This window comes from Pollachius pollachius (genome assembly GCF_949987615.1).
Source record: "Pollachius pollachius genome assembly, chromosome: 3".
Taxonomy (NCBI): Eukaryota; Metazoa; Chordata; class Actinopteri; order Gadiformes; family Gadidae; genus Pollachius; species Pollachius pollachius.
The window spans coordinates 40,050,193-40,075,819 of NC_136936.1; the positions used below are offsets into that span (position 1 = coordinate 40,050,193).

Consider the following 25,627-nt stretch of genomic DNA (forward strand, 5'->3'; position numbering starts at 1 on the left):
AACAATTACAGCAACTTTATTAAATTCTTCATCTCAGTACGAGAAGAACCCTTTTTACTTTTGATATTTTTAGGGTAAATCTGGTTCCGTCTGTCCCGTTACAATGCAGGAATTTTGTAGCCTTAGGTATAACCATCGTTCTTACAGAAACAGGGACAGGCAAAACAAGTCATATAGAAAGTCAGCATTAAAAAAAAGGAACACAACGTCAGGAAAATATGGTGCATGGTGAATTATCAATGCTACCTCTGAAAACAGGAAAATAACTATACATATTTGTACAACAACTTCCCTTAAAAGGTGACATGTAATGTAAAACCTAAGTGCAACCCAGCAACAACACCGGACTCTAACAAAAAGCTGTCTCGTTATACCTTCGCCAATATGATCAGTACGAATGTTTGGACTACTCCAGTCCAGCTTAAAAAAGGAGGGCAAGAATCAATCTGCATTAAAGGACTGAAGAAGAGAAAGAACAATCATCACATGCTCTCATTATAGCATTTAACTTCCGATTCCTGGGGAGTTGATTGAGAAAATAATGACATTTAGAGTTTCCTGTGCTCATCAAAGTGTTTTTCACCATATTAGTTATCAATGTCTATGAAACCTGTCCACAGTTCACAATGCTTATCTTCTTGCTGGACTTGCCGGACGCAGAGCCCAGCTCAGCCATCGCCCGCACCACCTCCATGCCCTCGTGAACCCAGCCAAACACCACGTGTTTAAAGTCCAGATGCTCGGCCTTCTTCAGAGTGATGAAGAACTGGGAGTTGTTTGTGTCCCGACCGCGGTTCGCCATGGACAGGAGGCCCGGGCCCGTGTGTCGGATGTCAAAGTTCTCATCTTCAAACTGTCCACCGTAGATGGACTTGCCGCCGGTGCCATCATGGTTTGTGAAATCACCTCCCTGAAAACAGAGAGTCATGTAAGGTTCCTGATGACAGCAATAATATCATAAAACAGTGTTACCGGATTGAAACCGCAAAGATTTTTCTCCACAGGTTTTCAAACCTAAGAATTGCCTCGTTTATTACAAAAGGAGGGGCTTTCAACGTGGTGGGGGTAAAATTCAGTTTAATATCATATATTTATTTGACCTTTTATTATTCGGAGACGGATGCTCAACTCCAACGTACTAGATTCCGTCGTTACTGTACTTTAGTGCGGAAGAGGTTGAATCTTTCTAGTCTAAAATGTATTACTATTGAATTGTATAATCTTTCACCCTGCTCCATGTCTTTTAATTCCAAAACCCTATATGATAACTGTATCCTGGACTTTACATTGATTGTAAACTTTTTCTCTACCTAGCCTGTTAACCAGACAAATCTTGCAATCTCTTGTTTCATTTGCTCTCCAGATAAGGTATGGCTTCCCTCCCATACAACAAATGTTCTGCCTCGTACAAAATAGAACAGCAATCACAATGGTTTGTCTAACATGAGGCGGGATAAAAAGGATGATGGTGCAGGCGCGCCATAGAGGCATTTCAACAACAATAGAGATAGCTGCCGCTGCTGTAGAATGGTCTGTTGATTACACCATCGAGACAGTACTTAACTAACGTGACGTCATTTCATTTCTGCGCCAGTTGTTGACACCCTTTGTAAATCCAAAATTAACAGAGCGGTTCGAGACTAATTGCAGTCTGCAATTTGTCTGGCAATGCAAGGGTGTGCTTTACCCGGATACGGGTACATTTGGGATGAAGAGGTTGGTGAACACTAGGGTTGGGTGGTATCTGGTTTTACCGGTACGGTGTGGTGTGGTCTCATATTTTCTAAATATTGCTATTAACAGCTGACCTGACACATGAAGTTGGGTATAACCCTGTGGAAGATGGAGTTTTTCAGGCCAAAGCCCCTGCCTCCCGTGCAGAGCACCCGGAAGTTCTCTGCCGTCTTTGGGACAGCGTGGGAATACAGTTCGACGCCGATGGTGCCGAGGGTCTTGTCATCAGCGGCGATGGTCAGGAAAACTCTGGGATTGGTGTCCCGGGAATGTTCCTGGGCTCGGGACAACGTCTGCAAGGTGGCGTCTTCACTGGGCTGACTCAACCGCTGCTGACACTCCAAAAAGGTCTTCTTGAATTTGTCAGCTAGGTCTGCGTTCTTGAACTTGGCTGCCAGCTGCTCCACACTAGCATTGCCCTCTGGAGGAGGAGAAAGAGTTAACAGCTGCCGTCAAAGATAAAAAAGAAAGAAATCTCATACAAATTATAATAATTAAGTAACATGAATATTGACAAATTCTGATTGGCTAATAGATTGACGAACACATTGGAGACTGTAGAAAAGGGGGTATATATATTAAGGATCACATCACAACACTCCTGATGCGAGTGGCCTTTTACCTGCATAGTCAGTGGTGGTCCAGACCAGAGCGTTGGCTGACGAGTTCATGGGCTTGAGCTCCATGATGGGTGTGATGATGTGATTGGCGCACACGTTGAGCACCTGCTCTCTCCTCATGATGACACGGTAGGTGCCCTTGACGGGGTGGTAGAGGATCTTTATGTCTCCCACGCCGCGCTCCTTCCACTGGTTGAGCCCGCGGTCCCAGCGGTAAAGCTTGGTGCGCTCCTTGAACAGGATTTCCTCGTCCTCCTCACCCGACTTGGTCTCCACCTGGGGAGGGACAGCGAGAACTTGAATGGAAGCCGACTTCAGCGCTTAAAAGGGAGAAGAGTTTCTGATGGGTCTGCAAAGTACAAGAGGCGCTGCTGTGTATGTATGAAACCACTACGCTAGTACAAATCATGTACATCAAAAGAGCTTTCCATGCATTTTGACTATGTTAGAAAACTTTGCGTAAGTAATGCTAGTACAAATATTTGCATTTCGACAGCAGTTCATCATTCACACAATCTTGAACCTGGCTGATAACCTGTTGGATTACAAAGGAGAATCTAAATCATTTTAAATAAATGTAATCCAATTGAAGAGGAGGTGGAGACAAGGTACCTCTGGCAGAGACACTATGGGCTCGAAGTGAATGTCCACTTCTTCGGCAGCCTCCCCTTCATCCCCTTCCCCCTCCTCGCCATTGTTCTTCGGTTTGGCTGCACCACCAAACACCGAGGCTCCAGCATTTGCCCAGGAGAAGTTGGTGTCTAAAGAGGAGAGGAAGATAGGTGTCCGCTCATTATGAGCAGCTATGCTTCTAAATATCCCGGAAAGTTGAGTTCACTGAAAGTTGTTTTGGAAAAAGCATCCGAAAGTGACGGAGGAGCATATGTAAAAATTATATCAAGGAAAGGTCAAAGAAGAAAAAGGAACACAGGCAATGCAAACGGCATTTGTTCCAACTTGTAAATGATCAGTGACCTTTCGATCCAAAGGCATATTCTCCATCTCCAGTGTTTTGTGCAAGTTCTGCGAAGGAGAAGCTTCCGCCCCCGAGCGTGTTAAAGCCGAAGTTGATGTCTGCATTAAGAAGGTAAAGAAGAGAAACATGTTGAACATTGTGGATCCCAATGGACCAAACTTGCATAATGTTCTATTGTTTAAATACGACTTTGTTATATTGCAATAACACAATATATATTAATGCCGTTGAAAAAAAATATATGTTTATCAAGGTACATATTAGGGGGGGAATCTATCATACGTTGTTTACATCTATAATGTAAACAACGTATGAGTAGGCCCTTAGGAAAATATAAGTATGGTGGACAGAGGCAAACTATCGATAGAACACTCAAAGAGACTTTATCATATGAAAAAAATATTAATGATGGGCCTGCTACTTTTATATACCAGGGTAAGGGTAGAAGGGTAAACTACTGAATATAACAACCATTGACTATTGAACCTTATCCTTGAGCTGTCATAGCAAGGTAAACACAAGTGTTAACATTGATTAGGTAGGCAGGTTGGTCTTCTACCCATACATGGTACACACAAGAAATAGTACCAGCATGAGTGTAATGAGCAAAATGAGTTTATCCTACGATGACGCCTCTGAAAAGGGTCCATTACAGCTAGGGTAAGCAATTTTGAGAAACCAGCCAAAGTAAGCCAATGATATAAATATTAAACCCAAAAAATGTATCTCCCTTCCCTTCAGGCATCCCGCAAAAGCCACTCCTCAAAAACACATGACAAGCTCGCTAGCTTAAGGCCAAAGGTCTGCCTAGCCTTGGAAGACGTATCACGCGCAATATTCTTTTTATTACTTCATCTCACATTTATGTGAGATGACTTGTAGTCAGGGTGGATTGCTTTGAGTTAACAAACAACATTCTTAGTCATGGACACCCTAGTCCCCACCTATTTAGTGTGACACACCTAAATGGAACAGGACCATAATAAATGTTATACTCTCACCCGTGTTCACCCTTCAATGACAAAATGTCTGCTGTGAAAAGGGCCTATGTAGAAATGCAGTTACGAGTAGGTTATGTTACTAACACAGCCTTACACACTAGTTAAAGATAACCAAACATGTATACCTTGATTAGTAGTGGTGAAAATATTGGCAAGTGAAGGAGTTGCAGCATCAACATTCGAGTCTGGCTCTTTGCTTTTCTTGGTTGAGAGATCGATGGGACAACCGTTGCTTGGGACAGTATTCTGGGCCTCAGCCAAGGTGCTGACTGCCCCCTCGGTGCAGACTGCACCCTCTGTGCAGACTGCATCTTCTGTGCAGACGGCGTCCTCAGTGCAGACGGCGTCCTCAGTGCAGACGGCGTCCTTAGTGCAGACGGCGTCCTCAGTGCAGACGGCGTCCTCAGTGCTGACGGCGTCCCCTGTGCTGACTGCATCCTCCGTGCCGGAGAGCTGGCCTGAAGGCAGCGTCTCTGAAGCACCAGCGGAAGACTTCGCCTCTGCACTTTGTTGGGCAATCTACAACAAAAGGAAACCAAAAAACAAACAAAAAAAATAATTACCTTATTTCATGCATTGATAAAAAATATTACTTAAAGGTGACATTATGGTGTTTCCCAACAAGTAAACATAGTATATGAGATCCAGAAAACATGTTTTTTAAGCTGTTTGCCGGAGATAGCTTTTAGGAAAAAAAATCTCTCCTACCGCTATTCCCATCTGTTTCAGTCCCTTCAGAATGAGCTGTTTCTAGTGTCTGTAACTAATGCAAATAAGCTGCTGCTGCCCATTGACCAATGAGCTGTCAGAGTGAACCCCAGCATGGAGAAGTGATTGTTGCCGTTTGCGGACTCCTGGAGCTCTATCTAATATAATACAGTGTTTCCCATACCAACCCACAGAATCAAAACCGAGCGCCACAAATTGATTCTGCTTTTAATTATTTATTTTTTACGCAATTTTGAAATATAAATATCGTTCCGTTCATTCATATCCGCATAGCACTCTTTCTCCCTGTCATTCTCGTTCACACACGCACAGGCACACAGAGCGAAGCGCGCATACATGCCAATGGTGAGTGGGTACACTACCACATATTGGATATACCCGCGTATCACTGACAGCACTGACAGCGGATTCGCCCGCTTCTCTCATCGTGCCTACAAAGGAAAATCTGAGGCAGCGGAATATTTGCGATTAATGTGAAATGTGGTTATAGTTTAGATAGATTACGTTGTTGGATCCCTGCCAGGCAGTCACATGGCAAACGGACAAATTAGACAACTATTTTTGAATGGAATATCCCTGCTTCTGAAATGCAAACATCTCCGCCAAGATCTCATCCGCTGGTCCAAAAAATCTAATCTAAATCTATGCTCTGATTGGAGGGGGGTGGGGAAGTGGGAGGTAATATTCAAATGTGCCCCCTTCCTACGTAGGAGGGGGCGACAAAACTGACTCGCTCGTATGGTAACTGTAGGCGGGGTACTTTCAGAAATGCATATCTCCCTCAAAAAATCATGTCGATTTTTTTCAAAGTTTGTATGCGTGTGGGAGCACCAGAGACCCAAAACAACACCCCAAATCCCAGGAAAAGTGTTGTTTTCATAATATGTCCCCTTTAAGATTATTCTTTTAAAATGGAGGTATGATAAAATAGAAGGATCAAGAACAATCTTAGCTTCAAGTAAAAGGTGCACCATTTCATATTTTCAAGTTATCAAACACTTTGAGCAACCGTTTTGAAAAATGGGGCACCACTTTTTAGCCTCAAATCAAGGCTATTTATTGTATAATCCATGAGTGGTTGATTAATTTCATGTACAACATTGCTCATTATAAGCTCTAATCCCCCTACTTCTTGAGTTAGGGTCTCCACCCAAAATGCATCTTTTGTTGTGGAAAATCAAGCTGAAACAGGGGGTTCACTTCAGCTTTAAAATCCTCCTGAAATAAAATGACAACATGGATTATCTCATACTTAAGTTCCATACACACCAGTGCCTCTTGAACTTTGCGGACCTCCGTCTCAAACTCCTCAGCCTTGTCTCCCTCTGAATCACTTGTGCCCAGTTCACAGAAGAAGGTTGGGGGGAGTTGTAGGCTCTTTGCCTTCTCCTCCTCTTCTGGTGTGGGCTTCTTCTCCCAGACCACCTGGCAGTCTGGATCTGAGGTAAATCCGGTCAGAGAAAAGACAAACTCTTAGGCTATATTTGGAAAGCCCCATAATTCATAGTAGGCTGCAGCCCTTACAATAAGTGTTACTATGTGTAGTGTACTATGAGAATTGTTGTGTAGATTTTCTCTTGAATACTGATATCTTCCATGAAATTAGGGCTGTATATCACGTACCATCAGATGCTGTGGTTCCTCTCTCCGTAGGGTCAGGGTAGAGCTTTCCGTTTAAGGAGTTCACAGCAGATTCATAGTCTTCATCTGAAAAGTCAAAATCAAATTCAACCCGTAGACTTTCATCACAACCCATAATGTGTCCCAGACAGGACACTTGAAGCAGAACCATTGCAGACCTGATTCTTTTCTTCCGCAATATTTGACTCATCTGATTGAAAAAGAACTATCACCTTTGGTCAATTTGCGTCAACTGTTCTGCTCCATCAAGTGCATTTAAAAAACGTTAAAAGGCACCAATGAAAACAATGTTGCCAAGATTCACGTATTGATACCAAGGGAATACCTTTATTTAAATTGCTTTTTATTACTGGGATGTGTCGCAGTCATATACAGGACCTCGTTGGTCAATCGTTTTTTTATTTATGAAAAAGCATCTCCAGGGGAGCTCAAGGCCCATTCAGGGCTGGTCAGCTTCCCCATGGTTCGCACCTCAATTAGAATCAGCTCGGTTGTTGAGGTTAGCACGCTGTTCTTAGCTGCTAGTCAAAATCCACTGCTCAATTGATACTTGATTGGCAATTCAAATATTTGCAGTGGAGAGCCTTATATTCTGTATTATATAACACATCTAAGAAAGAGTAGGTGGGCCTCCTTCCGTGCATACCCTGCTCCCCCCCACAGGTCAGCTACCATAACGTAGCTAATCTAATTATGTGGGATATACTATCTTGCCATTAAAATGTCAAAAAGTACATACATCTACATCGCAAAGTCAGTTAGTGGGGTCTAACCCCACCTTGCTGTTTTGTTTTGTTTGTACGACTTAAACCACACCTATACGCACCGTCGCGTAATGAGAATGGCTTCGCTTTGCCCCTTGAGCATTCGGCAATTGGTAACTTGTAGGGGTGTAATGATACACGTATTTGTACTGAACCGTCACAGTACAGGCAGAGGTGGACCGCGCTGCGTAAATGTGGTGTATATAGCGTTAATATGGCGAATGTAAAGGCTTGTTTTGCGATGCGGAATTTAAAACATGAAGTCGGAGTTCCCCCTGGACTATTTAGCCAAAGTATACTACTCCGACTCTGTAATCCGACTCCGTAACTATGGAGACACCTCGAGCATTCGCAGTTCTCCGTCGGGATGTCGGATACGCAATGCAATTCGCCGCCGGATCGATCTTATATGTTGACTAAAAACCATGTAAGCAGTGTTAAACTTCCAAAGCTTTTCAAATCTTTTTTGGTGTTTTATTGATCCTTAATGTGCAAAGTAAACAATGTACAAAGTAAATAAGGTGCAAAGTCAAACCAGAGAAGTGATTCCGGAAATGATTTTGTTAGAGGACCAATTACAGCCCTTGCCGTCTCCGTTGCGTCGACGGATAGTTAAAAAATATTGGATGCGCACATAAGCTACGGAGATGGTCTCCGACAGGCTCTACGGAGAGGGTTCTCCGTGCAGCACTTCAACATGCACACGCATTTGAAAAGGCACCATCCAGGTGTTACTATCACCATTGCTGTGCAGTTATAACGAGCTGTGCAAACCCAGCTTACGACACTATTTCAACAACCCCGTCTGGGAATTCAGAAATGCAAATGCCATAACCAAGTTTATTGGTGTTTTCATTGCTGCTGATCAAAAATGTTCCCCTTAACTATGAACCGTACCGTCCTGTACCATACCGTGACTTCAAAACCGAGGTACATACCGAACCTTGACTTTTGTTTACCGTTACACCCCTAGTTACTTGGCTTTGCAGCCAGGAGGAAAAATAGACCAATTCAATATACCAAAAGGAGTAGATACTGAAATGAGGATAGCTTTCACTGTATTCAATCAAAAAATATTTATGCTTAATGCACAACTTAACAAAACAATTTGAAGTCAATTGCAGATGTCTGTTGTGCATTACTTTGATAACCTCTTATTTGTTATAACCTTACCATCAGTTTCATCGTCGCTGGTGTAGCTTGGTTCGTTCTTGTAGCAGAAGAAAGTCAGTGGCAGAAGTAAACTCTTGGCCAACGCTGCCTGCTCAGGCGTAGGCTCCCTCACGTACACCACCTCAACATCAGAGACCCAATCTTCACCACTTCCTTCAGCAGAACTGGGTACTGGAACAGAAATTTGGAGGAAAAAAAGAATTTAGATTAGAAAGAAAGATGTCATTGTATTTGCAGTTACTTAATTTACCCAGCTGATTTAAATCAAAGACAGGACGTTAATATGTTAGGAATTCACACAAATGAACAAGATGCTTTAGAAAAAAACTAAAAACGTGCAATTGTATTAGAATAACTATTATCAAAAACCTCAGGGAAAGTAAACTTCTTTCAAGGTGTGTATTCTTCCTTTCTTTTTTAATATGCTGTTTGACAGTCCAATTTCTATTTAATTATAAGCTGTAATGTAATTTCTTTAGTTCACTGGGAACAAAAGGAAAGCTTTTCTTTGGTACTGGTTCACCTATTAAGAATTTTGAAATAGACAAGGAAACTGCTTTCTGGCTAATGCATTTTAAACTATAGCCTTTTTCCACTCAAAGCCCCCTTCCCTTTCCCAAAAGTGTTTGTGGCTAGAAGCCAACCTAACATTCAATATTTCAGAACTGCACCATAACCCAATTAACAAAAGAAGCCATACTTTAGGGACCTATAAATATTAGGGGTGGAACGGTTCAGAAAATTCCAGGTTCGGTTTGGTACGTTTTTTGGTAAAGCAGGGGATAACATTGAGCTTATATCTATATAAAAAAATTATAGTATATTACCGTAGCAGCTGGTTATTATTAGTAGGTACAACTTTTTGATAGGAGGAGTGTGAATAATTGGTTTGTGAGGAAAGAGATTGGCGGCACTGGCAATATAGAAAGAACTATACAATAAATTATTTCTACTGTTTATTTAATTTGAGTTTACCAAATTTGCTAAGGTACCTTAATTACAGCACAAAAGGTTATTTGAACCCAATGAACCTGAAGAATACATACATGCTCCAATCTGTGACAAGGGAACTGATAGTTCAGATTTTGAATTGGAACGTTAATTCCCTTATACATATGATACATTTTAATCTGGAAATTCCATCAACATTAAGGGCTCTCAGGTTGGGAATTTCTGAACTAGGGGTCAAACGCTACATTTTTTAAAGATGATCAATTGATTTATTCCAGTCCTATTGAACGCCCAAGATAATCAAATAAAAACTGAATAATCGACCAATACGACTACTGGTCTTTTGGTTCCAATACCAAATCAATTCTTTGTTTCTTTTTTTAAATGTAATGTCATGGCGGTTCAATGATTGAACCGCCGAGTTCAGTTTAATTGTAACATTTTCTTAAAATAATAACCTTTAGATAAAAAGTTAAGCAAACGTAATGTAGTACAGAGATGTTTGATTACACCAGGTTAAGGACATGTCTGACCTAGTCAGGTGCTGTACTACGGCCTTGGAATAGTTCCTGAATGGAATATTTGAGCATGCCACTCACATGCACGATCAGTTATATCATTGCAATAAAACATGCACTACTGTTAGCGAGTAGCACACGTTTATACACTTTTGTGCCCATCGAGATCCGAACATCGGAACCAATCTTTTGGTCCAGATCTCTGTAGTAAAGTGCCACAAGTGTTGAATAGTTCTTAAAAAGTAATGAGGCCTATAGGTTGATTAAAATGGCAAAAGTAATGTCAACAAATTCACCAAGGCAGTGTGCAGCATAATTTACACACCCTTTAGCCCATGATCAAGTGAAACTTTTTAAATTTGTGACAGACTCCAACAGTGGGAGGATAATATTACTGTGCCAACATCGCCCTTTGGAAATTATCATGGCTTTGGATTCAATGACAGTATAAAGGTTTAACTGCTCATTCAAAGTTGAGTTACACTCTGTTTTTGGCAACACACACTGGGCATGCAACATGTTAAATGTGTGTTGCTTCCCGGCTATCGCCTTCTTTCAGGTGAAAGCTGGTAACATGTGGCATAGCATGGCACACACAGACAGGGGCATGGCAATGAGAAGTACCTGGGGACTCAAATTGGAAGGACGATGTGGTGGTCCAAAAAGCCATTGGATTATCTTTGAAAAGCCTAAAATCCAATCCTAAAAAGATAGCATGTTTGAAGAAAGAAGCTAAATTCATCTCCATTTCATATCTCAGCTGAATTAACTACTATTCTAACGAAAAACTGCACCACATAAACCATTGTCAAATTAGATAATCTGGCATTTACTGTTTGGTGGACACTTTTAACCAAATCGTCTCGCAATGTGTATATTATTTTTTATTAAGGGTGGCCCCAAGACCCTGGCAGTGTTAATGCCATGCTCTACCAGTTAAGATAGCCTTATTTTGTATATATTTAGGACTTTTTTAGGGTTTTTCTGCCTTCTACATAATTCGAGCTAAATGAATTGAAGTGGGCATGAAAAAAGACAAAAATGGATGGGGGATTTATGAATGGTTGCTGAAAGGGAGGTACTTTAGATAGCGATTAGGTGCAGAATAATTTAATTCCATCAATGGAAGATCTGTGTACCTGTGATCTCAAACAATTGTAGGACCTAATTCAACACTTTTAAAGAAATAGTGTGTTCAATTAAAATGTCACGGGCTACATTTAAATTGGGAATGATCATTTACAAAGTGTCCCCCGATTATCCAACTAGTCAAAAATTTCCACATTTATTCTTGAAAGTGAAGTGTTTGCTAACCCATGTTGGCGAGCTCCTCTCAGCATTGAGCATTGAATAGTGTTGCACGGTAAGGATGGGGATACACTTTAAAACATGGACCAACTAAATGGAATGAATTACAATATTTGGCTTTGGAAGATTTACCTTTCTCTGGGATTTTGAATGCAGGTGATGCAGATGACTGGGACACATTGAGGTTATCTTCGGTCCTTGAGTTAGATGAAGAATTCTCTGGGTCTGGAGAAGACTTGGTTGGGCCAAAGATTTTTTGGAGGGTATCTGTACCAAAGACAAACTTGGGGGGAGAAACCACCATCTTCATAGGGTTTGAAGGACTGGAAGTTATAGCTGTCAATGGCTGAATGTCTGAAATCAGGTCTGTGCGCTCTTTAATGGCTTCTTCCAGGATGGCAATCGCTTCTTTTCCACATACTTGTGTAGGTGTACTCATAGCTGGCATTGTTTCCTGAGGAGTGGCCACCCTTGAAGTCACTGGGGTCATTGGTGTCTCACTATCCTGTGCATTTTTGGCCTTCTCAAATACCTCTTTGAATGCATTTGCTACATCCTGTAGTTTGAACCTCACAGCCAATTGTTCAACTCTGCCATCTTTAGCATCCGTAAAGTCTAAAGCACTCCACACCCAGGCCTTCTCAGATCCTTTCATCATTTCTAGCTTCATTGCCGTTGTAATCCAGTGGTTGCAACAAATCTTGAGCACCTGATCTCGTCTCATGATAAGCCTCACTCGTCTAGTGTCGTAGTTCTGCAGGATCCTGATTTCTCCGATGCCCCTCTCCTTCCATTGGTTAAGGTCTTTGTCGTAACGGTACAGTTTAGCCCGGTGATTGAAGACCACCTGCTCATTTTCCTCTCCTGTGGAAATCTCAACAAGATCAGGCAAGGGTACAATGGGTTCAAAGTACTGACCATCTTTGTCCTCATCTTGAGTTGAATCTTGCTCATCATCAGTGCCCACTGACACTCCGCTCTGATTGAGCTTAGCAGGAGACTTGGAAGGGCTGATGCCAGGCTGAAAACTGAAGCTAAAACCACTGGTGGATTCTCCAAATTTAAATAGGTTCTTTCTAACGGGACTGCTTGCTAGAGGAGAAGCATATACAGAAGTGTCAGCAGAGTCATCTAAAGGTTCTCCTCTAAGATCGTAGTTATCCCATTCCAAAGTAGGACCTGTGCCTTCAGTGTTGGGCTTTACGGTCAGCCCCATTACATTGCTAGATGGTGTGAGGTTTGCTGCGCTCTCATCACAGAGTTTAGTTTTCCCATCGGTCAGGAAACATTTCAAATCTTTTAAACCAGTCTTCATTTCCTCAGCTTTCTGAATGAGATGGGCTGTTCTGCCAGTGTCAACAAGCTTGTGTGGTGTCTGCAATGGGATATCTAGTAGGAGTCTCTGGCACTCTTCAAACTTCTGCTTGAACTCCGATGCTAGCTCTGGTGTTTTGAACTTGGCTGCTAGCTGTTCTAGTCTAGCATCTCCATCAGAGAAATCATTTGCTAACCACATCCATGCTTTGTCTGACCCTGCTAGAGGCTTAAGATTCATTGTGGTGGTGATCCAGTGGTTGGCACATACCTTCAGGACCTGCTCTCTTCTCATTAAAACTCTTAGTCTGCCATTAGCGGCATTTTTGAGAAATTTGAGGACACCTAAGCCCCGTTCTTTCCATTGGCTTAGGCCGGTATCAAAACGAAACAGCTTAACACGCTGGAAGTATAGAACCTGCTCTTCCTCCTCTCCCGTGACCAGGTCAACCTTTTCCGGCAACTGAACAACAGGCTCAAACTGTATGTCATCATTCTCCTCCGTCTTGTACATGTCCTCCTCCTCCTGGGCAGCCGAAGAGTCTACCTTGCTTGGAGACCCCTGGTTGGATGAAAACAGATTCTCGCCAGCACGAGAGAAGCCCTTAAAAGTGGGATCATTCTGGCCAAATTGAAAGTCCCCACTAGAAGAGGTGGCCAAGGCTGCAAAACTGAATGCATCATGCCTACCAGTAAACAGTGCATTTTCGTCTTCCTTAGTTCCATCAATAGATTGTGTAGACATTGTTTCTTTGTGTTGGTCCGCTAAGTTTTTGAGGACTGTAGAAGCAGTCACTGGTCCAGTTTTCATCACAGATACTTCATTTGTAGTTTCTTGAGCACCAAACTTGAATCCCCCAGCTTGGATGGGCAATGAAAATGAAAAGCTTGAAGCGCTAGTAACAGGAATTTCTGATTGGGGCACTCCAAACTTAAAGGAAGAACCATTGCTGCTACCAAAGCCAGAAGTAAAGGCAGTTCCAGCTGATTGACTCGATGCAGTTTTATCTCCAAAACTAAAGCTAAATGTTGAGCTACTGATGCCTGAGGAAGTACCAGGGCCCCTAGAACTTTGGTTAGGATTAGGCGTCTGACAGGACAAACATTGATTGACCGACGCATTGTTTCTGACCAAACAAGTGTCACAGTCCCACTCCCCAACTTTCTTAGCAAACATGGCTCCCAGTGATAGAGTAGGGCATGGTGCTTTAGCTGTAGGGGAAGTCGTTTTGGATAAGGGATTCAAAGTTTGACAGGCAACACAACTCTTGGATGAGGACTCATTTCTTACATAACATGCATCACAGTCCCACTGTCCTGGTTTCATCCCAAATTGGCCACCGAAATTCGAGCCAAACGCAGAGCTCAGAGGCTTGGTGGTTGGGGCAGCTTTCATTTGGGCAGGTGTTCCTGCTTTTTCTGTGACAACTGATGCTGCTGAGGCCTGAGGAGTTTGACAGGCAACACAACTATTTGAGGAGGACTCATTTCTCACATAACATGCATCACAGTCCCATTGACCTTGTTTCATCCCAAATTGGCCACCAAAACTCGATCCAAACACAGAGCTCTGGGGCTTGCTGGTTGGGGCAGCTGCTGTTTCTGCAGGTGGGCCTGCTGTTTGAGAGACAACTGATGCTGCTGAGGCCTGAGGAGTTTGACAGGCAACGCAACTCTTCGATGAGGACTCATTTCTCACATAACATGCATCACAGTCCCATTGACCTTGTTTTATCCCAAATTGGCTACCGAAACTCGATCCAAACGCAGAGCTCTGGGGCTTGCTGTTTGGGCCAGCAGCCATTTGTGCAGATGGACCGAATGTTCCTGAGACAACGGATGCTGCTGAGGCCTGAGGAGTTTGACAGGCAACACAACTCGTCGATGATGACTCATTTCTTACATAACATGCATCACAGTCCCATTGACCTGCCTTCATCCCAAATTGGCTTCCGAAACTCGAGCCAAACGCAGAGCTCTGAGACTTGGTGGTTGGGGCAGCTGCTGTTTCTGCAGGTGGACCAGCGGTTTCTGATGGTTTTGTTACACCTGATGCTGTTGCGGAATGAGGAGCTTGACAGGCAACGCAACTGTTCGAGGCCGACTCATTTCTTACATTACATGCAGCACAGTCCCATTGACCTTGCTTCTTATTAAACTGAGCTCCAAATGCACTGGTTCCAGTATCGGCCAGGCTTTGACAACTAGTACCAAATGAAAATGGAGGATTAGAAGAACCGAATGCACCAAATCCTGAAAATGGAGTGCTAGAACTATTCTTTGAAGACTCAGTGCCAAATTTGAAAGTGAAGCTACTTGCTGCTGTTGGTCCTCCAAGTGGGGGTGGTGGTTTGGAGTCAGTGACTGTCGTTCCTTCTGGTTTTGACACAGTTTGTGGATTTTTGGTCTGACAAGCTACACATTGAATATCTTTGGGCTTGTTTCGCACATAGCAAACATTGCAGTCCCATTCTCCTTCCTTAAGTGCAAACTGGGCTCCAAATGATGATTTGGTTTCATTCAGTTTATAGCCCACCTCTCTCTTTTCCTGCAAGCAATGCTTTGCTGGTGACTTGGGCACATTTTGTTGAGCTTCATCGAACTTTGTTTTGAAAAGCATTGCCTCCTCCGCAGTTTTGAAACGGATGGCTAGTTGTTCAGGTTTGGGCTGCTCATCTGCATAATCAATGGCATTCCAAACCCATGACTTGTCTGAGCCAGCATTGGGTTTAAGTAGGGTATCAGCGTTGATATAGTGGTTGGCACAGATCTTAAGGACTTGTTCTCTCCTCATTAAGATTCGCACCTTTCCTGAAATGTTATGCTTTAAAATCTTTATATTTCCAATACCCCGCTCTTTCCACTCTTTTGTCTCCATTTCAAAACGGTACAGCTTGGCCCTATTACAGAACAATTCCTGTTCTTCTTCCTCACCTGTTTTGACATCTATCTTATCGGGCAGAGGTACAATAGGTTCAAAATGAGGACCATCATCATCATCCTCTAACTGGGTGCTGTCATTGTCACTTTCCAGTGGCTGATTTTGCTCGACTTGAGGTTGCTTTTCAACTTCATCTATAGGCTTGTTGACATCCCCAAAACTAAATGGCTTCTCAACTTTTTCAAATACGCCTGAAATTCCAGTGTTTGTTGTTGCACTTGCGAAACTGAACCCAGAAAGATTTTTAGTTCCAAATGTGAAGATGCTCCCTTGGCTAGTGGATTGATCCTGAGTCCCAGGCTTCTGCTCAAAGTCTGTTTTAGTGGAAATATCCGAAGTCAGCAGCCCAAGCAGACTCTCACTGTGCTTGACTGGAGAAGCAGAGAAGGTAAAGTCTCCGTCGTTGGATTTGAAATTATTAGTGTTGAATTTGAAATCTGCAGATTGTGCAGTTTGACTAGTTGGCCCAGCAACAAGACTAGGAACCTTTGGGATGTCAGTCGATGCTATTTGGCCAAAAGAGATTTTCCCAAAATCCATTGCTTTCCCCTCAATGCTCTTGGGTTGAACGGTAACCGGAGAGGGTTTGGTGAAGTAACCAGGCTCAGGAAGGGGCAGGTTGGTTGTTGGCTGAGTCACACCATGGCTGTAATATTCCTCACTGTACGGTGAGAGAAGGTTGGTTGCTGGTGACTCAAAGCGAAGAGGTGCACCGAAAACTTGTTCTTGTGGGGGGTAGACGCAGGGCGGTGCAGGTTGCATTGGTGGTGTGTGGTTCGGCTGCTGGTAGGAATACATATGCTGTTGTGGGGGCATACGATTCATGTTGTACATTGAACCCTGTGATAAAGCACAAAAATATGCATTAGAAGAGTCATAGCTCACTGGTCCAAAATAGGGATCCACCGATAGTAATATTCTGGGCCAATATTCTTGCCAATGGCATATAACGATGTTATTTCTTTGTTTAATTTTCTTTCTTGCCAATGCAGAGTACAGATCAGATCTTGAACTTCAAAATAGAGCGCTAGAGTTTAGTTTGGACTACGGTTTACAGAACATCTCAATACGTTAAAAGTTAATTATTTAAAAGAAAAAGGAGATATAGTCTGAAGGAGAACTGTTCATTGAAATGATTAAGCCAACAAAATCACTCGCACTCCAAGGATAAGAGAAACGGATTATACCATTGACTATATGGTTAATACACACCCAACACTGATTTATCCTAACATATAAGCGAATGTTATAGTTTCACGTTTGATAAACTGCACGTATCAGAATGCTCAAACTGTTCCTCTACCGGGAAGCCGCAGCTGTAGTAACTAAGCTTTAATGAATCAATAATGAGTTGGACCGTTTCAAGGACATTTTTGCATTGGGTGTGTATAAAGAACAAACAGCTTTCCTGCACGTGTCTGGATTGTGTATGATAATGGTGAGCTCATTAACGTATGTGTTTGCATCCAACATTAGCCACTCCCATCGATGAATGACATCTTATTCTCCGATAGGCCGATGGCAGTCAACAAGGCAAGTATCAGCCGAGACGGATGAATCTCAAACAAATCGGTGCATCCCTAGTCCAAAATGGCAATCTGAATATCAACTACTTATCTTACCTTTGTGGGGGTCACATTTGCTGATGTGCGTAGATATTGAGAGTTATAAGATGAAGACTGGTTGTAGTACCCAGACTGCCCTGTGGTAGCATCTGAGAAAGAACACACACGTTTTACTTGTTTAGAAACCTAACTAGTTATTCTACTTTAGGAAAGAGTTGCGATCAGATCCCAAGGATTTAAAGATGTGTTATATTGCCTTCCATGCCATGACAAGATAGATGCTGCAATCTGTGGAGGGTAACCTAAGTTTATAGTCACCTCATATAGCTTAAACAAGTAACTGACAATACCGACTTATTTAGAAACCTACCTGTTAATTGTGGTGCTTGAAAGGGCGGTACCGGGGTGTAGGGCTCTTGTAGGCCATCGGCTCCATAGCTGTCCCCATACATCCGATGATGAGGGGAGCCCAGGTTCCCACTAGAATTGTGCTTTAGATCGTGGACCTCATTCTACAATGTAAAGAAAATGCGTCTGAGTTTCTACACACAAACAATCCATGTTTGTTGGTTGGAAAGTAGTTACAGCCCCATTTTATTACTTATTTTTTACACACGCACAGCTGCACAATAACAACAAATGTACAGTAGAGGGTGATTTATCACCAGACTACACAACCAATGTGCAGAACATCTGGATAATAGATAAAAGGCAAAAAAAAGGTCTCAGCCTTTCTTTCAAACTGTAGATGCGCAGGGTTTTTTAGTTTAATGTTTGATCAAATGCCCAAGGGTTACGGTAAATCATATTTTGACTCGAATAGAGAGGGCTCCGATCTCGAGATTTTGCGACTACCAAAACTGCATGCTAGCGTGCTCAGATTGCAATACCACAAAAATGCAACATAAAAAACCTTACTTTGAGAGCTTCTACTTGCTGGCAGAGCATCTGTAGCAGAGACTTCTGATCCTCGACCCAATGCGGTGGTGTCTTAGGAGACATCTGTTGATAATGTAAAGAAAACCTTGTAAGTTACGGAAAACATCAGCAATAGGTTTATTAAATTAGTCAACCCATTTATAAATGAAAAATAACCAACCAGGTGTATTTTGGAGGGAGAAACTGTGCTTTTATTGGGTGACGTGGTTGGGAAGTTGATGCGGGAGAAAGTTGCGGTAGTTTCTGGTGTGGGCCGGGTTGGTGCTCTTCGGGCCCCTCCCGTCTCCTCTTTCTCCTCTGCAATCTCACCAATCTCTTCCAGCTGCTGATTCACCTCATTCAAGAGGTCCATCACCTCTTCCATGGATATCGGCAGCTGGGGTAGAATTGATTTATCACTGACTTATACCTATAGAGGAAACAATTCACCCCATAATTTTGTCCACAACAAACCACAACAAACCTGCTCCAGGTCATCTGAATTGTAGATCTTCAACAGGTAAGTTCTGAACTTTTTGAGGAACATGATACACCGGTCTTGTGTCTCCTCTACCCCACTGCCTGCCTCCTCTGACAGCCTTTGGTAGATCTGTGGAGAATATCAATGAAAGGCAGCCTCTACTTAAACCAAATCAACTGAATGCGGCTGATCTGCTAGTGGCAACACAATAATTGTCAACAGCAACCCGAGTACAATTAGTTCATTCAAGTAATCTGAAACTTGGACTTGCCCGTGCAAGATGCCAGGAAGATGACACGTTATTGATCGTTTCCAGGGTGGAAATGGCTTCTTCTGTCTTACCCTCTACGTCCAAGAGAGACGCAAATCCTATCATGGCTTCTTCCTCATAGCCCTTCACAATTGAGATCTGAAAGTAGGAAAAAGTTAACAGGTGTTAACAAACTGTTGCAGTCATATAACTTGTATGCATGCAACATAGTCTTAAACTGTAAAGAAATTATCAAATTAAATAATAATTTACCTGGATATCTCTGTTGGAGAAATGAATGAAGAGGGGGTCAAGGGGTTCTGGTATGCTTCGCCTGTTTTTGATCTTGTCTAAGAGAGGAAGAGCAGCCTTCCAGTAGTGGACACTACGGCCGATGTATTCCTTCTGGTCATAGTATGAGTTCACCTCCATGCCCTGAGGAGACAAATCTGGTTTAATGACGAGTATGTAAAAAGTCTGGGCATAGTACTAAACAGAGAAATACTACTGTTTTAATCAAAGCCAAGTAAAAAAATAAGTTTCAACATTAAATGAGAAATCCGGTGTGAAATGGATCTGGGATATGTTTAGTATCAGTTAGAATGTTCGTTTGGGAGCAAAAAAGCACAATAGACGCATTCTTAAGTTGGCTGTTTTTAGCCGATTCTACCAAAACGCTATGAACTTGGAATGATAGGGGCATGTCTCATGGTAAAAACTAAACCGCTTTTTTATACCACTTAAAAGGCTAGAAGTAGCCCGACACTTATTTGGTAGTATAATAAGGGTCTTAACATATAAAACGAGGCATTGCTAACTTTTGTTTAAAATAGCGATTTAGTTTTTACCATGAGACATGCCCCTATCGTTCCAAATTTATAGCATTTTTGGTAGAATCGGCTAAAAACAGCGAACTTAAGAATGCGTCTCTAGGCGCTTTTTTGCTCCCAAACGAACATTACAACTCGTTATCATAGCAAACATATCCCAGATCCATTTTACACCGGATTTCTCCTTTAACCGAACGTGAACAATGTGAAGGCAACAGCATGCACGCAAGTATTGGGTAACCTGCTAGGTGCTAAACACTGGATACATGCTCACCATCTGGCTGAGATGTTGAGCCCAGGAAATAGCGAGTGCTGGCTGCAAGCCGTGTTTCTCTCCTGCTCTGAGTGAACTCAGACCATGCTGCACAACCAGACGCAGCTTGGCTGACGTGCCAGTTCTGCAAAATAAAAAATGCAAAATTGATGCAATGTAGAGCACTTTTAAAACACTGAGGGAGTCCGACAAGTGGGAAATTCTTATTAAGCTCATCTAGAATATAGAAAATTGTTCATGAAGTTGTGCTTCTGAGGAATGTAATAACCCAAGGTCTGAATCTTGGGAGTTTATTCCATGAGTTGCAAAACTCTATAGCATATTACCCTCAATATAGAATCTATGTCATAAATTAAAAAAACACCCATTATTTATTTTTACCAACCAGAACGGAATTCATATCATTACCTAGGCTTTAAAGTTTACAGTCATACAGTCAAAAGGTGGATTGAAAAAAATTCAAATATTTTGCGGGCTGTAAAAGGGTGTTAGTTGAAAAAAAATGGAAAGAATGCCTTTGGCCTTCATTGTGGCCACATGCAGATCTCTCAATAAACGTACAGGGCTTGTTTATGGATGAGACTGTAGATGGCATCCCACCACTCCCTCTGCCGATCACTGGACAGGGAGCGGAGTAGAGGAAGAGGAAGGCATCGGGGCTCGCTGAGTGGCTGCTGGCCGACACAGCTGATCTTAGCAGTCTCCTGGAGCTGGCTATGGCAGCAGAACACCACCCCGCACACAAACACCTTGAGAAAAAAAGTTTAAATAAATCAGAATGGAAGCTACCTTCTGCTACCTTCAACAGGAGCAACTTTTAGTCTTTGAATAGTTAAGAATTCCTATGTGTGAAGTGAACCTATTCATTATTTTGTGAAGGCATACTGAACCCCATCTAGGTAGTCCATTATGATTTTTAGAAGATTATACCGAAATACTGTATCATTCTCAGAAAAACTGGAAATTAAATTTGAGCTTGAATAAGGTCTGAATGTCAAACCCCATTTGAAAGTAGTTTGATAAAATTGTGGAAACCCAACCAAAACTAATAAAACATGACTAAAACAAATGAGGCCTTGTGTGCACCTTTGATTTGACTGCCCTCTCAAGCACTAGTTGAACCTTCACATCAGACCTGCATTGTGATACTACAGGGTTCATATATAGGGAGTACACCACTACCTGATGATTCCCAATGCTGGAAGATATGATCAGGTTTTCAAACAGGGTTTGTATTTAAAGTAACATCTAGTCCCTGGAAAGTACCTCCAGGTCCAGCAGGGAGATGGACTCGGGAGCATTGGTGTCAAGTTTGGATGTTTCCAGGTTGAGTCTGGGGAAGAGCTGCTTGAGCCAGTCTCGAAGGGCTGGCCTCTGGGCCAACAAGGTCCACTGCAGGCCCAGCCAGCTCAGGTGCTGCAAGTCTCCTCCATGGAGCATGATGGAACCTACAGAACACAAACAGAACCAATTGAGAGCCATTATGTTCTAGCAAATTACACATATTACGTTTTTTGCAAGGACTAAAAAGTGGCAGAATAACTCGACTAGTGGTAACCTCGAACTATCAATGATTTGAGTCTATAATAAAAATACATTTGGTTGTCGTCGTCCTTAATGGAATCCTCGCGTCTTTAAAGTTGTGCGTGTTTAACAGAGGGACAAATACACCGGGAGCATGGTGGGGCTAAATTAATGATAGCACAGCATTGTTTGGCTTCAAGAAGGAAAACTTATCAGTTATACGATGACTGGTTTGTGGGGGGGAATCTGTCTTTTCTAAGGCTTTTTCTAAAGCTCATAGCAGCCTATATTTTATAAATATTGCATATTCTGTATTTTTTTTTGCAGATGCTGAAATCAATGTTTTGGTATTTTGGTATGCAATTTGTTGTCATAGATGGTGAGTCTTTTAGCAGTCGCTGTGCTTGCCTAAAGACAGCTGTGGGAAATCCAGATAGGCCAATTGATTTATAGAAGTTTAGAGTGTTTGAACCATTCGGCATCACTCGACCATGCAGTTTTTGTAAAGGGCTGTCGAGGACACCCCTGTACTCCACTTACCATTGTCCCACTTAGCCAGCTGGGAAAATTCTGGGACTTGTGTGTTGATGGAACAGAAGTCATCATTGGCCATGAAGGAGGCACTTGTTGAGGACTGCTCTCCAAACAGGAGCTCAAAAAGAGAGCTCTGCCCGATGCGATTACCAAATGCTTCCACCACCTACAATACAATAAAATGTACAATGTATGAAAAGGAAAGGCAGCTCAAATACATCCATTCCAAAGTCAAGAAAAAAAACAAGCAGCATAAGATGGTTGTTTGAGCTGAAAAGTGATGAAATGGTAAACGATTGTTCCACTGACCTCAGTGATAAAGGTTTGTGGCTCCGAGCTAAGGTTGAGCAGCATGTGCCCAGCCTGGCTCTGTCTATCGTTGGCCATCAGCTCCAACAGCTGGGGTGCCAACTGATCTCCTTTAGTCAGCTTAAGCTTTGGTCTGGGCACCTAAAATGACAAAGCAATATTGACATTTAACTTTTCGAACAACTCCATCCAATTGCTCACTCGCCTTTCTCTACCTTTATGTTGTCTACGACCAGCCATCTATTACTGACATTATCAGTGTGAGGGGCTATCTATACAGTAGTATAATAACATCATTTCACTATAAAGTTGCACTGTTTAATTAAGACGTGCACTTTTGAACCCCCGAACTGGCTGTGTGCTGTATGCTACGTTTTATTGTTGGGAACAGTTACACTTTTAATATAGTAACCTTTCTAGGTTCTATAAGCATATACCTGGTAAGACAACAGGAAGCAGAGGGTGGCCAAGTCGGTCACAGCTCTCCAGTTCTGCTCACGCTCTTGGGCCATTTTCAGTAGGAGGGTACCAGTGTGCAGGTAAAGGTGAGCTCGCATTTCTCCAAACACCTCACACAGCTCGTCTGTCTGGCCACCTGCTGTGGCACTCACAGACCGCATGGCTTCATCAAAACTAAAAATAAATAAAAATAAAACACAAACACGCACATACATTATATCTGGTTTATCTCAAAGGGGTTATGCCGCATGGCGCTTTGGAGATCTTAAAGAGTTGGGTTTAATCAATGCTTATGCCGTCTGCGTGGGCATATGCAAACACACTAAACCTACCTTCTTAGGGCATCAAGTGCGGGCATCACTCCACTGACTGATAGTTCGAGTCTCAACAGGTTGCAGTGGGCCAGCAGCAGCTCTCCTTTAAGGCGACGACACAGCTTTTCATTGTTGGAGACACCGGGCTGGGCCAGGTTTTCCTTAAAACACATGCCAAGTCAGTTAAAGTATTAAAAGGTGAAAACGTCACACTATTTTTATCTACACTATCTTTTTTATCCAAAATACATAATGGCTGACCTGCAGAGTGTCGACCACCACAGAGTTCCAATCCAGACTTTTGCGTAGCTGGCCCTTTTTCTCATGGCTCAAGCAGTGTTTCACAGCCTCATCCAGGCGGCCATCTTTAGAGTACAGCTCAACCAGCTTTATGTTGACGTGGACATCGGCTGGGCGCACCGCTAACTCAGACTGCAGAAGATCGAAAAGGCGGTTCCATCCCTGTTGGCCCTGACGGCTGAGAAGCTTCTCCTGATTAGGGAAACAATTGTACATAGATGAGGGGTACGAGGATGATGGAGGGGGTAACCATTCACTCAGCTCACGATTTGGTTTGATTCCCGATATTGGGTTTGCGATTCCATTCTCCAAAGTAAATGAGAATATACTGTATATATATACTGAGTCGTAATACGACAGGAAGAGATGTTAAATTGAAGGTATTTAGAATAGGATAGATAGAATAAGTCGGTGGCTATAGAGAAGACTGGAGAATTAAGAAGAGTGAACAAGTTGTCCTGGTGTTATAGTGAATGAAGGCTTAATGAATTAACTGTTCTAAATGTTCTCACCGGGCGACTGAATCGCTATGTGAGCCTAAAGGAATACAATATTGTTGGCATGTGGCCGTTCATCATTGGTAATAGGAATAATTACTACAAGAGAAGTAATGCTTCATGATCGAATGATGAATTGCCCAAACGACAATCTTTTTAAAAGTTGTATTAAAGTATCTGAACCAGCTGTGCCTTTTTCATTAGTCTTGTTTACATGTGATGTATTGTAGGTTACTGCAGTTCTATGCAAACAAAACTAGAACCGAAACACAGAAGCGATAGTATTGTAGCAGCATTCAGCTCCATTTTTGTATAACCTGCTACAGACTAGAGAGTGTGACGCATGACGTTGAACCAACCAAGTTAAATTAATATTAACATTGGCATGTTGTTATTAATGGTTGAAAGTAGCTTGCAGTTGATCTCACCTTGAGGTTGAAGACAGCTGGGTTACCAGGGAGCAGCTTGTTGGCCTTCTCCACCCAGAACTCTGCCCTGCCGTCAGTTGGATCCTTACTGCACAGCAACTCAGCCACCTTCAGAACCAGGTCCTTCTGTGCTGGGTTCAGGTCCACTGACCGCTACACACAGACAGAACTCTTTAATGTAGTTTACCTTCAACAGTGGAAGCATTGCAGATGGCTACAGTATATGTGATTACATACCTTATAACATCCAACTGCTTTGTCAACTTCTCCCTCTTTCTCAAAAAGCTGACCAAGGAATTTGTGTGCTTTGGGGTCCCTCTCCTGGACTTTAAGATACTCGGACACATGTCTAAAGACAGAACAAAACAAACATTTACGTATGCAAATATAAACAAACTCCAAAACAAAATGGTATTCAAATGGTTTGCTTTAAATAAAAAAGGCTTACCTTTTAGCAAGTTCATACTCCTTCGCCTCAAAATACAGCTTGGCAAATAAAAAGCCTTTGATTGGCTTCTGTAGAAGAAATTACAGCATTGGATATTCAAGTCATGAAAGTTTGACATGGTCGTTTGAACAAGACGACTATTAATTCAACGAACTCAGAAAACCATATTCGACCGGAAAGCTACGACGAACCATTATGCGTAGTGAATAACAGCATATTAAGTCATGTTAAACGTTAACTACTTAATAAAGGACAGGGGTAACGTCCAGCTGGCGGTCCCACATCAGCCAGACATCGCGGCCGAAGCAGCGCGACTCGGGATTCTACCGCGCATTTCCAATGGAGGACACGGTCAAGACTCAAGCTAACAAAATAGTGATCTAGTAACGGTAACGTTTCAACGAACCACAATATTCTGCTCGTTTCACCTTGCAGAGACGTCAGTAAGGTTAACATATTAGCTTCATGTTTGTGGTGGGTACAACTTGCTTATTCGCCATAACGTTTAGCACATGCTGGTATAAACATGATGGCTGAACGGCTAATTTTAGCCACCGGCTCAACTCACCTCTTTGAGCGAAGGGGACGAACTGTGTACTGAAGAGATATAGCGATCCACTTCAGCCTTACTTCGCCTCATGGCTTCGGAAATTAATGTTAGATCTCTATACTAATGTGTGGCAGAATCAATTGTTGAACGATAATTAGAAATAGTGTTCGTAATTTCTCAAATCGTTACTGCCTCAATAGCTCTTCCGCCATCATGGTGACAGTGCGCAGTCTCGTAACAGCAAATGGCAGCAATGGTTGTTGAGTCACGTGGGCG

The 25,627-nt window shown here is 42.5% G+C and overlaps 1 protein-coding gene across 1 annotated transcript; it reads right to left on the reverse strand.

The window, feature by feature from the left end:
• On the reverse strand, positions 1–25,558 carry ranbp2 (RAN binding protein 2). The gene is made up of 29 exons (XM_079733593.1): positions 25,370–25,558; positions 24,802–24,869; positions 24,591–24,702; positions 24,354–24,506; positions 23,390–23,620; positions 23,147–23,289; positions 22,793–22,988; positions 22,356–22,496; positions 22,053–22,212; positions 21,255–21,436; positions 20,550–20,737; positions 19,989–20,112; positions 19,158–19,319; positions 18,906–19,043; positions 18,638–18,763; positions 18,335–18,550; positions 18,154–18,237; positions 17,606–17,747; positions 17,293–17,384; positions 11,548–16,510; positions 8,639–8,809; positions 6,684–6,767; positions 6,330–6,499; positions 4,457–4,850; positions 3,330–3,428; positions 2,967–3,115; positions 2,357–2,630; positions 1,809–2,155; positions 1–910 (listed from the first exon to the last, which is right to left on the reverse strand). Exons 1-29 carry the CDS (start codon positions 25,439–25,441, stop codon positions 602–604), a joined length of 9,690 nt encoding a protein of 3,229 aa, XP_079589719.1. The 5' UTR covers positions 25,442–25,558; the 3' UTR covers positions 1–601.
• Positions 25,559–25,627: the final 69 nt, after the last annotated feature.